At 43.6% G+C, this 16456-nt stretch overlaps 1 protein-coding gene across 1 annotated transcript; it reads right to left on the bottom strand.

Moving 5' to 3' along the window:
* Window positions 1–1788: 1788 nt before the first annotated feature.
* On the bottom strand, window positions 1789–15433 carry RPSA (ribosomal protein SA). The gene is made up of 7 exons (XM_079712052.1): window positions 15384–15433; window positions 12912–13077; window positions 11886–12004; window positions 4284–4529; window positions 3342–3470; window positions 3059–3224; window positions 1789–1948 (listed from the first exon to the last, which is right to left on the bottom strand). The coding sequence occupies exons 2-7, from the start codon at window positions 13042–13044 to the stop codon at window positions 1854–1856; spliced, it is 888 nt and encodes a 295-aa protein (XP_079568178.1). The 5' UTR covers window positions 13045–13077; window positions 15384–15433; the 3' UTR covers window positions 1789–1853.
* Window positions 15434–16456: the final 1023 nt, after the last annotated feature.

Genomic DNA, 16456 nt, shown 5'->3' with positions numbered 1-16456 from the left:
CTTAGAATCATGTCTTGTCCAGAGTAAGCACTTAATAATTATGTTGATTATTGAATTATTTTACTTGAGATTCTTTGCAAAGGTAGAATTGGAAAATTCTCAGGTTATTTGTAAGTGAAACCCACTGAACTTAGCATGGGTAGGAGTGCAGTAGGTTCTTCTCTACTAAATGAGTTCAATGTTTGGCATGTAGGTTTGGAGGTTTTTCACAGGTGGAGTTCGGTAATCTCATTCTTGCCTTGCACAGAAAGCGTGGATTGCTCAGGCAGGGTCAGAAGCGCCATGGCAGTAGTGCCATTTACCATTGCATACCTGTTTTATTTAAATATGGATTCCAACAGGATCCCCAATTGTGAAGAGTACGATTTAAAACACCTTGAGAATCTAGGAATATATTTACCTAACAAAAGATATGCAAAACCTCTTTAGAAGAAATTCTAAAATTTTGAGGGAGGGACATAAAAATGAGAATCTTGCAGGATGTAGACTGTTCATGGACTGAAAAACTCCATACAGTCAATCAATTATAGTCACTAAATTAGTCAATGCAATCCCAACTGGCTTTATACTGGAGCTGCACTAGGTTAAAAAATGTATATGACAATGCAGAAGGTTCAATAATAACCGTAACATTTGGAAAAAAGTCAGGAAGACCATGCGACCCGTTGCTGTAGTGGATTATAAAACTCCAGTAAACAGGAAAGACAGTGTGGCATTGGCCCGGGGACAGTCATAAGAGCAGCGGGGAAAGAGAGGGGCCAGGATCACACCCTGTATTTTTGAGGCAGCAGTTCTGAGTAGTGAATAAAGGACAGTGCTTTAGTACTAAGGGTTGTGGCTGTGTTTTCAGAGGATTTTATAGATGACTGAAATCATCTGACATTATCTGGTGAAGCTAGAGTTTGAAACCCAGAGTGAGGAAATTTCCGTACACCAGGATCTATCAAAAATGTTCAAAATAGCTCTGCTGCTAATGGCCTATGGAAACAACTCAAATGGCCACTGCAGTTAGAGGTCGTGGATGATTCTTTGGGAACATGGCAAGAGGGGTGAAAAAGCACAAAATAACAGAGGGAAAAGAAGCAAGTCACACAAGATATGATTCCATTTATAGGAAGCTCAAAAACAAACTAAAGAATTCTTGATTTGATCACCTTACCCTTTCCAAAGGATCGAAGGAGAGAAGCTTGTGACTTCAGGAAGGAGCAGGGAGGGGAACATGAAGACTCTCAGATCTTGGCACCTTCCTACTTGGTAATCTGTGTAATGGCTAGAGGTTTTAACTTGATCCTTATTCTCCAAGAATACACAGGTATGTCTTTCATGATCATCTGCATGTATATTTTACTCTCTAAAATTATTTTTAAATTACATACTAACAAAAGGACAATGTGGGGCCTCCCTGGTGGCGCAGTGGTTGAGAGTCTGCCTGCCGATGCAGGGGATACGGGTTCGTGCCCCGGTCTGGGAGGATCCCATATGCCGCGGAGCGGCTGGGCCCGTGAGCCATGGCTGCTGAGCCTGCGCATCCGGAGCCTGTGCTCCGCAACGGGAGAGGCCACAACAGTGAGAGGCCCGCGTACCACAAAAAAAAAAAAAAAAAAAAAAAAAAAAAAAAAAAGGACAATGTGATACACTGCTCTGCATCACAGCTCCAAGATTATTATCCCCTGCTGAGGACACTTGGGCCCAGAAACATCATCTCTTGCCCAGAGCCACACACTAGGAACGGGCTGAGCAAGGCTTTCATCCCAGGCCTGTCCCATGAACTGAAATAAATGGACACAATTTTTAGAAACTGTTTATTTTCCATCAACCTATTTCCCATTTTAAGAGTTTGTGGAAGAACAGTTTTAAGACCACTCAGTGGTTGTTCCTACCCACTCGGTGGCCTGAGCAGTGGGAGCTGCAGACCAGTCTTCAGTGGCAGGCTGAGCACTCCAATCTTCTGTTGAGAAAATACCAAAAAAAAAAAAAAAAGCCATCAGCCCCATTCCCATAGTATTTTTGTCACCTCACCACCAGCAGCAATCTGCCTTGCATTCCAACAGATAACACATTTCAAAGGACAAAGACAAAAGACAGAACATTTCAAAAGCACCCGAATTCAACCTGTCAAGTTATTAGCACAGCTATGGCAGAGACAAAAATCCTTTAATGCTAGTGTGGGTGTGTATATATATATAGTGTATGTATGTGTGTATATACGTATACATGTACACATGCATACACTAAGTGCCCTACATACGAACCTTCAAGTTACGAACTCTCAAAGAGAAAGTGCATTCGCATGTCCAATCACGTAAGTTAATTCACATGTCTGCTGTACACTGTCACGTGCCTGCATCCTCTACAAGTGGTTGTACTTTTGTGTACTGTACAGTACTGTATAGAGCACACACAGTTACAGTATCTTTACTTTAAGCACAGGATGTCCGGAAGCAAGTGTAAAAAGCAGTGGTGATGTAGCTGGTACATATAGTACTACCGAGACATCACTGACTCGTTTTTTCAAGAGTAGGCGGAACTGAATCCAGCAGGGAACCAGACCTGTGCCATCAAGGTCAAGCGTGAGTGAAATTACCCTCCATCTCCGATAGCTGACGACCTTTCAGCTCTACCATCTCCCTCCCACCTCCTCTCCCTCCTCCAGTCAGTAACACTTCTTGCCTGTTCACTCGATGCCAGCCCCTGTATGCCAGCTGTTGTACTGTAGTATAAGATTAAAAATGTTTTTTGTTTTTTTGTGTTATTTGTGTGAAGTATTATAAGCCTATTACAGTATAGTACTATATAGCCCATTGTGTTAGTTGGGTACCTAGGCTAACTGTGTTGGACTTACGAATGTGCTCTCAGAATGGGAATTCGTTTGTATGTACAGGATTTACTGTATACGTATATATAAACTGTGTGTATATATGCATGTGTGTGTATATATAAAGTGTGCGCATATATATATATATATATATACACACACACACACACACATATATATGTTACACTAGAAACACAGAAGTTCTAAACCACCAGCCTGACGCCCTTGGATCTTGATACGTACCAGTGGGGAACTGCTGAATAGGCACAGAGGGCACCTGCACACCTTCGGACCAGTCCGCCACCTCAGGCTGAGCAGCAGTGAACTCAGGCGCTGGGGCGGTCCATTCGCCCTGAAATTCCTCCTTGGTCACAGCCTTCTCAGCTGCCGCCTGCTCTTCCTTTTCAATCTGGTTTAGAAAAAATTTTTTTCGTTTACAGGGACTGACAGACTTTACTGCCAAGAAGCACAGACTAAAGTGTCTAATTTGTTCATGTTACCACAAGCCTTTGTGGAGGAAGCTCACCTCTTCAGGATCTCTGTAGAAGTAGAGATCAGGCATGACCTCCCATGGGTGTTCACGGGAGATGGTGCCACGCATGCGCAGAACTTCCCGGGCAAGCATCCACCACATCAGACCCACTGAGTGAGCTCCCTGCAAGAGTGCCAGGTTATTATGAAGTGATAGTCGGCAAACCCCGAACAGCAAGCACCTCCCATTCCACCTAACAGCTGGGTCCCTTGGTACCATGTGAACAGACATATCTTAGTTTAAAAGTGTTCATAGTATAGCAGAAACTAACACAACATTGTAAAGCAACTACACTCCAATAAAAATAATAAAAGACTTTACTTATTTAAACAAGATTATTCCGTAACTCTGGTTCTCAACCTTGACTGCCACTGGAATGAATCATGGGGATTAATCAAGAGTCCACTCTAGACAACAAAATGAATTACCTGGGGTCAGTGCCTGAACACTGGTAGTAGGGAGAAAAAAAAAAACCTCTTTGCCTGATTCTTTTGTGTAACAAGGGTTTTGTGACCAGTGACAAACCAGACTAATTTGAACCATATGCAACCCACCTTTTTAGGATCTTACATCAGGATACATCAAGTTAGTCTGAAAACAGAAAGGCCAAGTAATGCCTGAGAGGTCCAGGAGTAAGAAATAACGGAGAAAAGCAGAAGAAAACACAGGCCATTTTTAAAATGTTTTTTCATCTCTCCTTAAAGCTTTCATGTATTAAAATCATACATTTGTAGCAAGTATTACTATCAAACTCCACTCATTGGGCCAGAGACCCTTGTGATGTTAGCGAAAAACTTGCCCCTCATGTAGCACACTACCTACACTTGTGAGTTCATCGGCCAGTGGCCTCAACTCCAAGCTCTAACAATGTGCAGAGGAATGTCTGTCTCTAGAGCACTTATTCTCCAGCTCTAGTTTAGATCATAAAATTGTTACCTTGTTGTTGCATGGGATGGCAATGTCCACATACCGCAGAGGAGAGTCTGTGTTACACAGAGCAATGGTAGGCAGGTTAACGTAAGAGGCCTCTGTGAGAGGCTGGTGGTCAGCCCTGGGATCAGTAACCACCAGAAGTCTTGGCTCCCGGAAGGCTGCCTGGATCTGGTTAGTGAAGGTTCCAGGAGTGAAGCGGCCAGCAATAGGAGTGGCTCCAGTGGCAGCAGCAAACTTCAGCACAGCTCGCTAGAAGAATCAATATTAAGAGTTAACAGTGCTCCAGAGATAGTGCCATCTTGCAGAATTGCAGGAGTTCTGCAATTATAAATGGGTCAACACCAAGTTCTGTAATCACATGAAGCAGCCTATCTGGTCAGAACCTCCCAAAATCCCTTACTCAAAAATGAAACCATCAAGTTAAACACTCAAAACATCCAGTAATTCTTCTATATCCTTCACTTATTACATGAAAAATACTTACAAAATTAGAGCCAAAAAACATGCCAAGCACGGCCCCACCCCTAGGCCCTCTGCTGGGGATGCTCTTCCCTCAGGTATCTGAGGCTTACTACTTCCTCACTTCTGCAGGTTCCAGAGCCAACCAGCCTGGTTCAAGTACCAAGTAGGTCACTCACGTGCCTCCAAGTTCCTCATAGAATTGTAAAAATTACATGAATCGATACACACCACGCAGAACAGTGCCCGGCATCTAGTAAGCACTTCTGTTACCGGTCAGATTTTGTCACAGCCAACCTATACAGAGCAGGAATACACCCAGCTTTCTTATCCTCTAACTTCCCCCTACAGAAAGCTTATTTCCTTCATCCCTTCAAAAACAGACTGCTTTTCTGCTATATTCCGAGCACTCAGCAAGCATTGCCTGGACCAATCTAGATACTCAGTGAATTTTCGCTGAGGGAAGCACAGAGTGGTCACTAAGTTCGTTCTACAGCAGTAATTAAAACTGTCAGCCATACATCAAACCACAGAGGTCCAGTCATAAGCCAGCCTCTGGGGAATACCCCATTAACATACATCTGCAGGGGGTTCCAATCAGGATAGTGGAGTAGAATGACGTGGAACTCACCTCCTCCCACAACTACGTCAAAAATACATCTACAAATGGAACAACTGTCACAGAACACCTACTGAACACTGGCAGAAGACTTCAAACACCTGAAAGGGCAAGAAAGATCTCCACATAACTGGGTTGGACAAAAGGAAAAAAAAGAGGAAGCAGGATGGGACCTGTGCCCCGGGAGGGAGGTGAAGAAGAGGAAAGGCTCCCAACACCCTGGGAAGCCCCCTCAACGGTGGGGAGATCAACTGGGACAGAAAGGGAGCTCCTAAGGCTCAGAGGAGAGCACAACAACTGGCTTGTGGTGGGCATAACAGAGAGACCTGCACACCCCAGCCCAAAATGCGTGTCCGTCAGTACAGGTGGGGGCTGGGTGCTTGTTTAGAGGACAGACCCAGAGAGATGACTGGTTGGCTTTGCAGAGACAGCCTGAAGGGGCTGGAGAGTGGCACAGCCGCAACCAGGAGTGTTTGTGGAAAAAGGCCGGGCCCACCACAAAAGGGAAGCGCCACTGTTAAGTGGCACGCGAAAGGAGAAGTGGGGTCGCCAGTGCAGCCTCTTTCTCCACTCACCAGCCCCAGCGCCAACAGCCGGCTCAGTGGACCCAGGAGCAGACGCGAGCAAGTTGCCCAGGAACAGAGGCAGGGCTGAAACTGCAGCCTAGCCCCAGGGGCCACGCAACTTAGGAAGCAGGCTGAAATCTCTCCCCACGGCTACACGAGCTGTGGATTTACACATCTGCCACCAGCTTTGTAAACTCAGCTCCTGCAGGACATCCAAATGGACGAGTGTTCCTGCAACTGGGACGGGTCTTGCCTAAGCAGCTGTGAGCTTTGTGGGCACGGGCACACGGGGGCTGGACCAGGGTCTGAGCTGCCTCCATAGCTCCTACAGGGGGTCCAGGTGTGCGACTACTGCTGTCCTGGCACCTGACTTCAGTGGATCTGCGCGGGTGGCCTTGTGAAAACAACACCTGAAGGACACCAGGGCTGACTGCCAGCATTCCCTGGTTTACGATGGGGCCGAGAGCAGTGCCAACAGCACAACGGGTGACAGGTGGCACCACAGAGCACACTCGCCAGTGAACAGCTCCTGCAGAGAAAGACGCAGTGGCTCCTCTCCCAGTGGAAACGCTCCAATCCAGCCTACCTTACGCCGCAGCTCAGCTCTGGGGGCTTCTACTCTATAATAACAACTAGGGAGCATACCCTGCCTCTGACAGGGTAGTGACAACCACAGAGTAAACAACATCCAGTATAGGCTCTACTCACCGCACCAGTCACACCTCCTGTCAAGGGGATTATGGCCACCATACACTGAGGAAAGAGGCAGCAGGCATCCACAGTAAAAACAGCCCTCGCACCAAAAATGTTAAACCCAAAGAGGCTATACAGTGACATTCCCACATAAAAATAGCCCTCCAAGGGACCTCCCTGGTAGCGCGGTGGTTAAGAATCCACCTTCCAATGCAGGGGACGTGGATTCGATCCCTGGTGAGGGAACTAGATCGATTCCACATGCATGCCATAACTAAGAGTTCGCACGCCACAACTAAGACCAAGGGCAACCAAAATAAAATAAGTTAAAAAAACTTTCTCAACTCATAGAGCAAGAGAAGTATAAGTAAAATGAAGAGACAGAGGAACCACTCCCAATGAAAAGATCAAGAGAATTCCCCTGAAGAACAAACAATGAAAATGACCCGAGTCTAACAGACACTGAGTTAAAAAAGGAAATAATGAAATACTGAACAAATTGAGAAAGACTATCAACAGAAATGCAAATTACTGTGAAAAGGAACTACAAATTATTAAGGAAGAACCACGAAAAATCAGAAAATTCATTTGCAGGGACAAAAGCTGAACTAAAGGCAATGAATAGCAGAATGAATAATGCAGAAGAACGTTATCTGGAAGACAGTGATCTATCTTCAGAAGAAAGTGATTTGCAAGATAGAATGGAAATCACCCCATGAGAACAGCAGACAGAAAGCCAAATGAAAAATGAAAGCAATATAAGGGACCTATGGGATAATATAAAGCATTCCAATCTACACATAATAGGGATCCCAGAAGGAGAAGAGAAAGGGGATTGAAAATGTATTTGAAGAAATTATGGCTGAACACTTCCCAAACCTAAAGAAGGAAACATATCCAGGTACAGGAAGCACAGAGCACCCCAAACAAGATAAACCAAAACAGACCTACACCAAGACATAATTAAAATGCAACCCCCAGGGCTTCCTTGGTGGCGCAGTGCTTTAGAGTCCGCCTGCTGATGCAGGGGACACGGGTTTGTGCCCCAGTCCGGGAGGATCCCACATGCCGGGGAGCGGCTGGGCCCGTGAGCCATGGCCGCTGAGCCTGCGCGTCCGGAGCCTGTGCTCCGCAACCAGAGAGGCCACAACAGTGAGAGGCCCGCGTACCGCAAAAGAAAAAAAAAAAAAAAAACCCCAAAAGGATTCTAAAGACAGCAAGAGAAAAACAAAGAGTTAATTACAAGGGAACCCCCATAAGGCTTTCAGCTGATTGTAGGCCATAAGGGAGTGGCAACATATATTCGAAGTCCTGAAAGGGAAAAACCTGCAACTCTACCCAGCAAGATTATCATTTGGAACAGGAGAATTTCCTCAGACAAGCAAAAACTTAAAGAATACAGCAATACTAAACCTACCCTAAAGTAAATACTGAGAGATCTTCTCTAAATAGAAAAGAAGAATCTATAGGAAAGGGAAAAAAAAATCAGTTGGAAAGTAAATCTCTTAAATAAGCCAGTAAACAGATTTTAAAAAGAAATCAAAAAATTTCTCTTAAAGCGATGATAACCACTTAAAGCAAAAGGATAAACATGAAGATGTAAAAGAGGACAACAAAATCACAAAATGTGGGGGATGAAAGAAAATGTGGATTTTTTTTTCTTCTAGAAAGTGAGCCTGTATGACTACCAGTCTAAGTCAAGTTGATACAGGAAGGGGTTAACATATTTGAAAAATCAAAAACACAATAGATTCACAAAAACCAAGAAAACAAAAGCACAATACAAAAGAAAATCATCAAACCACAAAAGGAAAAACAAAAAGAGACGAAGAAGAAATATAAAGTCAACAGGAAAACAATGTTTAAAATAGCAATAAAATTACCTTAAATGTCAATGGACTAAACGTTCCATCAAAAGACAGAACAGCAGATTAGATTTAAAAAAAAAGAGCCTACAATATGCTGCCTACAAGAGACACACTTTAGGGCAAATGACACACGCAGACTGCAAGTGAGGAGATGGAAAAAGATATTGCATGCAAACGGAAATGACAAGAAAGTGCGGGTCGCAATACTCATCAGACAAAACAGACTAAAAAAAAAGGCTACAAAGAAAGATAAAGCACACGACATATGGTAAAAGGATCAATAAAAGGAGAGGACACTATACTCTTCATCAACATGTACCCAAATACATAAAAATACAGACATAAAGGGAGAAACTGACAGGAATACACTAATAATAGGAGACTTTAACACCCCACTCATATCAATGGACCTATCTGGGAGAGAGAAAATCAATAAAGCAACAGAGATCCTAAATGATACAATAGACTTAAGACATTTTCAGGACATTAGAGCCAAAAAAGCAGAATATACATTCTTTTCAACTGCACACGTAACATTCTCTGAGATTGACCACATACTAGGGCATAAAATAAGCCTCAACAAATTTAAGAGCATAGACATTATTCCAAGCATCTTTTCTGACCACAACTGCATGAAACTAGAATCAACCACCGAAAAAGGAACAAGAAAAAAACAACTGCATGGGAGACTAAACAACATGCTGCTAAGAAACCAGTGGGTCAACAATGGAATCCAAGAAATTAAAAAATACCTTGAGGCAAATGACAATGAAAACACAAAATCTATGTGATACAGCAAAAGCAGTTCTTAGAGGGAAGTTCACAGGGATACAGGCCTTTAAGAAACCAGAAAAATCTCAAGTCAGCAGAAGGAAGGAGACAGATCAGAGAGGAGGGACTTCTCTGGTGGTACAGTGGTTAAGACTTGCACTCCCAGTGCAGGGGGTCAGTTTGATCCCCGGTCAGGGAACTAGATCCCACATGCGTGTCACAACTAAGGAGCCCATGAGCCGCAATTAAGCTCATGTGCCACAAGTAAGGAGCTGGTGAGCCACAACTAAGACCCAGCACGACCAAATAAATAAATGTTAAAAAAAAAAAAAAGATCAGAGAGGAAATAGAGATTAAAATAAAACCAAGATCTGTTAAGGGTAAACAAAATTGACAAACCTCTGGCCAGGATCACCAACAAGAGAGAAGACCCAAATAAAATAAGAAATGAAAGAGGAGAAACCACAACTGATACCATTACAAACAAGTATATGCCAACAAAAAAACATTATGAACAATTATATGCCAACAAACTCGACAAACTAGAAGAAACGGACATCTTTCTAGAAACATAAAGCCCACCGAAACCAAATCAAGAAACAGACAACTTGAACAGCCTAATTACTAGAAATGAAACAGAATGTGTAATTAAAAAGCTCCCTTCAAACAAAAGTCCAGGACCAGATGGCTTCATAGGCGAATTCTACCAAATATACAAAGAACTGGGAGAAAATATTTGCACATGATGTGTCCAACAAGGGCTTAATTTCCAAAATATACCAACAGCTCATACATTTCAATAACAAAAAAACAAACAACTGAACTGGGCAGAAGACATAAATAGACATTTGTCCAAAGAACTACAGATGGCCAATAGGCACATGAAAAGATGCTCAACATTGCTAATTATTAGAGAAATTCAAATCACTACTACAATGAGGTACCACCTCACACTGGTCAGAATGGCCATCATCAGAAAGTCTACCAATAATAAATGCTGGAGAGGATAAGGAGAAAAGAATACCCTCTAATCCTCCTGTTAGTGGGAACATAAACTGGTGCAGCCAGTATGGAAAACAGTATGGAGGTTCCTCAAAAAACTAGAGCTGCCATATGACCCAGCAGTTCCACTCCTGTGCAAAGACCCGGTCAAAACTGTAATTCGAAGATTCAGGCAACTGAATGTTCACAGGAGCACTATTTACAATAGCCAAGACATGGGAACAACTGAAATGTCCATAGACAGATGAATGGATAAAGACGATGTGGCGTGTATGAACAGCGGGAATACCACTCAGCCATTAAAAAGAATGAAATAATGCCATTTGTAGCAACATGGATGGACCTAGAGATTATCACACTAAGATAGAAAGACAAACATCGTATGACTTCACTTAAATGTGGAATTTAAAATACAACACAAATGAACATATCCATGAAAGAGAAAAATAGAACAGACTTGTAGTTGCCAAGGGGGATAAGGGATGGGGGAGGGAAGGATTGGGAGTCTGGGATTAGCAGATGCAAACTATGCTATATAGGATGGATAAACAAGGCCTTACTGTATAGCACAGGGAACTATATTCAATATCCTGTGATAAACCATAATGGAAAAGAATATGAAAAAGAATATATGTATATGTAATGGAGTCACTTTGCTGTACAGCATAAATTAACACAACACTGTAAATCAAATACTATATAATAAAAAAAATTTTTAATGAAATTCAAAGAGCATCTTACTATCAATACATAATTTAAAAACTGTCAAAATCCAAGTCAAATTTTTTAAAATTAGAAACAGGGTGAATGAAATCCTTTTAAGAGCTTTAAGGCTTTTATAAAGCACGTTTTTAAAAAATCCATTAGTTTTCTCAGCAGAAAAAGGAAATTATCAAGATAGAAATGGGACAAAAAAGACTGAAGTTTTACCTTACTTGCCATTAAAAAATACTAAGCTATTTTTTATTCATTTAAGCTGGCAAAGATTATTACTCTTGCTTATGAGGCAAAGACTGGGGGCACCCTACCCTCAGAAGACCTTCCTGAAATATTCTGAAGTTGACATTTAATTTTTTTAACCCAGTATTGCATTATTTTTTGTTGTTGTTGTTGTTGTTTTTGCGGTACGCGGGCCTCTCACTGCTGTGGCCTCTCCTGTTGCAGAGCACAGGCTCCAGACACGCAGACTCAGCAGCCATGGCTCACGGGCCCAGCTGCTCCGAGGCATGTGGGATCTTCCCGGACCGGGTCATGAAACCGTGTCCCCTGCATCGGCAGAAGGACTCTCAACCACTGCGCCACCAGGGAAGCCCAGTATTGCATCATTTTAAATATAAAAAGCTCACTGCAGAAAAATGTGGTGAGCCACTTTAATAGGGTCATTTCTCTATATTTAGTGGCACAAGAAAACACACAATGACATGAAAACATGAACCTTGACATACTGTCAGATGCAAAGTGATAAATACACTGAAATGGTTGAATTTTGGCAATTCCTCTGACTCAGGGCAATTTCAAATGATTTCTGAACAGTGAAATTACGGGTTATTTTTTTCTTATGCTTTTCTATACATCCCAAAACATCTTTAGGTTCTGTAACAAAAACCAAGCATATTGTTCCACAAACCTGGCCAGTATTCCTGGAGGATATGACACTGACATCAGCTGGGTTTTCAATGGCAACAATGGCACGAGCTGCCAACAGAAGCTTCTCCCAGGTTCTCTTCAGATTTATGATGTAGATGCCTAGACACAAGGTTTTGTTAACAACTAGCCAAGCTTTAAAAGTTAACATTCTTCTAAAAAGCTGAATGCATGTGGCAGCGAGTACTATCAAACTCCAGTCATAGAGGCAAGCTCTACTGGTGTTAGCGAAAATCCTGCCGTTAATATAGCACACTTCCGACACTCAGAAGTTCATTGGCCAACACTGGCCTCCGCTCTGAGCTTTAATAGTGTGCAGCCTTGATTCAGTAGGCAAAGTGCACCTTCTCCCTACTCTTCCCCTGTACTAACCCGCCCTCAGGCCCCCCATGCAGAATCCAACAAGGTCTTACCTACTTCTGGCCTCTTACCACTCTTTTCCTCTTATCTTCTGCCTTGATGTCAGATTCATCCCCAACTCCTTTAAACCCTGCCACTCACACACATAATTCCTTCAGTGGTTCTAAGCTGAAGAACTTAATGCCTTCCATATTCTCATCACAACCTACATTCCCTTTTCTGATACATTCAAACAAGCCAAATTCCCATCTGTGGCTTTTCCTCTCAGAATTCAGCTTTACAAACCTGTACCAGTAGCCACAAAATATAAGGCACCATGGGAGATAAGTTATTAGAAACTAAGCTGACGAAATTCCTCTTTATGTTTACATCATGCTGCTTTATGGCCCAAACCAGGTCACATAACCTAGCAATAGCCACTCTTCCACTGGAGTCCAGAAACCTTTCCTTCCAAAAACAACCACAGCACTTTTACTCAGTTTTAAAGCTTCTTACCCATCTAAAGATCTAGTTTCATCTGTTACTTAGTGAGAGCCCTCCAAGGCTGATATTTTAGAAATCACTTCATCAGCACTATCCGTCAGAAGCATCAAAATTTGTCCTTATAGCTGGGATGACCAAGAAAAAGAACCCTAAAGCAATGACTGACCATCACTTTTCCTTTTGTAGATGTACTGTTCCATTTGGAAGTCAAGGTTGGTGCCACCTAAGTGGGTTCCTGCTGCAAGGAATTTGAGGACATCCTCCTCCTTCATTTGCAGGACATCAAGGGCTCCGGACATTGTTAACGTTTCCCTTTAAGTTACGACGGGAACCTGAAAAACAATAGTTAACAAAAGTCCTTTACACTCCAGTGACAAGTGGGATGAGGTAACGGGTGCATTCTAACTCCTCTTGAGAGTCAAATGACTCAATGTTTAAATCTAACCATCTTGACAGATGAACGGATAAAGATGTGGTACATATATACAATGGAATACTACTCAGCCATAAAAAAAGGAAAGAATGCCATTTGTAGCAACATGGATCCAACTAGAGATTATCATAGTAAGTAAATCAGAAAGAGAAAGACAAATACCATGTTATCACTTACATGATCTAAAATATGACACAAATGAACTTATCTATGAAACAGAAAACAGGACAGAACAGACTTGGTGGTTGTCACAGGGGAGGGGTGGAGTGGGAGGTTGGGATTAGCAGATGTAAACTTTTATATACAGAATGAATAAACATGGTCCTCTTCTATAGCACAGAGACCTATATTCAACAGCCTATGATAAACCATAATGGAAAAGAATGTTAAAGACGAATGTATACATATGTATAACCTAATCACTTTGCTGTATAGCAGAAATTAACACACTGTAAATCAACTATACTTCAATAAAAAATATTGATAAGGCTTCCCTGGTGGCGCAGTGGTTGGGAGTCCACCTGCCGATGCAGGGGACACAGGTTCGTGCGCCGGTCCGGGAAGATCCCACATGCCGCGGAGCGGCTGGGCCCGTGAGCCATGGCTGCTGAGCCTGCGTGTCTGGAGCCTGTGCTCCGCAACGGGAGAGGCCACAACAGTGAGAGGCCCACTTACCACAAGAAAAGGAAAAAAAAAATATTGATAAACTTGAAATATACAATCTAACCACAGACCACACCTCCTAGTGTCAGGCACTGGGCTTAGTCTAGTGGGATGAGACACATGAACACCTTGTAAAACTGCTGGAAATCCTGCTAAAGAGTATTATGGAGAGGGACAAAACACCCAGATAATGAAACTAAACGAAAATAGTGAACTGAGACTTAATACTTCTCAAGGTACGCAGGACTTAGACGTGGAACAGCAGCCATGTTCGAGACTATTCTAAAGCTGAGCAAAGGTAGTGAAGTTTATTTTCAAGCCGACTGAAGCTGGGAGCTTTGGCATTACTTCTCCCTGCGATTACAACTAGTCTTCCTCAAAATCAGGCAGGAAAGACAGGGTTGGACCCAAGAACAGCCTCCTCAAACACACATCAGGCAAAAAGCAAAGCCACCTCCTGTTTTGCACTTAATGAGGGAACCCTGACCATAAAACTCAGAGAGCTTGGCCGAGCACAGAGGCTGCAGGTGACTGCTGTACAACCTCACACGCCTGGCGCTCGACTAGCAAGGGAAAATGGCTCTTAGAGCGCAGGTGCGGTGGCTTCTGGAGGCGAACGGGGAAGAGCAAAAACATATAACAGGTGAAATCAAAATCCCACTCCGATTCTCCCAACAATGAGTATTCCGACCCTAAACAAAGAAATATGCGCCCATTCAAGGAATTAAAGTGAAATAAAAGGCAGGGGGGTGGGGTGGGGGTGGGGTGTCAGAAAAACCCCTTGGTGCGCTCCTCCCTCGTGAGGACGCCCGCATTCTTCTGCGAGTGCGTACTTTCGCTTCTGCCCCTTCATAAATTGCTTCGTTTCTCTCTACACCTCAGTCTCTCTCTTTTTTTTTTTTTTTGGTAATTAAAAAAAATTTTTTTTAACACCGCGAGGCATGCGGGATCTTAAGTTCCCCGACCTGGTATCGAACCCGGGGCCCCTGCAATGTAACAGCGGAGTCTTAACCACTGGATCGCCGGGGAAGTCCCTGTAGGTGCCTTTCTTTGCGTCCCCTGTCCGAAATCTTTTGGACAAGTAGAATAAGAACCTGGACCTTTAATTTAGCCTGTCCGGCATCAAAAACCTCGCCAAGAACCTTAACTCTTGAACGGAATACCACGAATGGGGAAAACAGACCAATCCAACCAACTGGAGAAAACTGGAGCCCACGTTTCTGGGTTTACCGCCGACTGTCGGGACCCGAAGAGACTGTAGCGCGCTGCGTAGGCCGGTCTCTTTGCACCCCCAGCCATCCGCACTGCAACTCGGGCCCTCCGCCGCTGGAGCGCGACCTCCGCCGGCTCCCGGGGTCTTGTGGGAACGCGTGGGCCCGAGCCCGGCCACGTGCAGGCCGCCAGATCCGAGGGGGAGTGCGCCGAGCCGAAGACAGACGCGCCCCACCTGCGGGCTTCCACCCAGGTGCTCGCAACACTCGTCGCGGCAGGAAGCTCGTCCTGGTGGCCCTGGGGTACGCCCGGACGCCACAGGCTACTCACCCAGAGAAAAGCCGTATGGACCCTTATCCGGCACGGAAAGAACGCGCGGGCGGAAATGACGTCCTTATATAGTACGCCTCCAGCCAATGACAATGAAAGGCGAGCGGAAGCGCTAGCAAGGCGGGCGTCGTTGGGGCGGGTCTTCCTCCGGAAGGCGGGCTGCGGCGCTGGCGCGGACGCTAGCGAATGGCGGAAAGGGGCGGGCCGGTTGGAACACGCAGTTTGCGACCAGGGACGCGGGCCGGAAGTCAGCCCAGGCAGTCAGCCAGCCCGCTCGTATGGATTCGAGGTGTTGCCCAGCCTTTTGTACCTATCAACTTCAGCGGGTCCTTCACCTAAGCTGCAGTTTCCTTACATGAGAAGGGGTGTTGAACACAAGCCTGTATTGGATAAACAAAAGCTGGAGAAATTACTTTGCGTTTTTGGAGGACAAGTTAGCAGTGTGTAATTCAGATTTTTAAAAAGTTATCTTACGGGAAGTTTCCCGGAAAAAAAAAATAAAATGAAGACTGCACAGGTGGTTTGCATGAGAATTTTTCTCGTAGGAGAAAAATTGCAATATCCATTACTAGTTAATATTTATTCCGCCCAATACTATGCAGCCGTTAAAAAATAATTAAAATACAAAAAGGAGTTGCAGGATGAGGGCGATTATTTTTAAAAATTGAAGCCCTAGGCATTAAATGATTGTAAACAAATAACCAATAGCCAGATTATTAGTTATACAGTAGGTTTCAAGCCTGGCTGCGCTTAGAATCACTTGGAGAGCTTTTAAACATATGCCCAACTCCAAACCAAAAGAATCTAGATAATTTTAATGTGCAGCCATGGTGAGAACTACGGATATACAAGTAGAGAAACTGGATAGGTTTTTGGCCTCATTTTTTTAGTGTTTCTTGAAATTTTCTATGAGGAACACAGGTTTTTAAACTGAAACAAAACAAACCCCACTGCATTTAAATAAAGAGCTGACATACAAGGAAAGGAGTAAATTTAGTCATGGCTTTAAGCATCCTTAGAAACTGCTGAAAATATCTGTAGACATTTTGGCTCACAAAAAAAAAAAAAGACTT

This window comes from Hyperoodon ampullatus (genome assembly GCF_949752795.1).
Source record: "Hyperoodon ampullatus genome assembly, chromosome: 10".
NCBI lineage: Eukaryota > Metazoa > Chordata > Mammalia > Artiodactyla > Ziphiidae > Hyperoodon > Hyperoodon ampullatus.
The sequence above is the reverse complement of the archived record's forward strand: the minus strand, read 5'-3'. Positions and strand labels throughout refer to the sequence as shown.

What these genes read in the sequence shown, in the direction of transcription:
- RPSA (XM_079712052.1), bottom strand. Translation starts at nt 13,044, where the DNA reads ATGTCCGGAGCCCTTGATGTCCTGCAAATGAAGGAGGAGGATGTCCTC. An exon ending in CCATCCCATGCAACAACAAG is followed by an intron (nt 3,471 to 4,283) that starts GTAACAATTTTA and finishes GCACTCTTGCAG; the next exon opens with GGAGCTCACTCAGTGGGTCT. An exon ending in TATTCAGCAGTTCCCCACTG is followed by an intron (nt 1,949 to 3,058) that starts GTACGTATCAAG and finishes TTTTCTCAACAG; the next exon opens with AAGATTGGAGTGCTCAGCCT.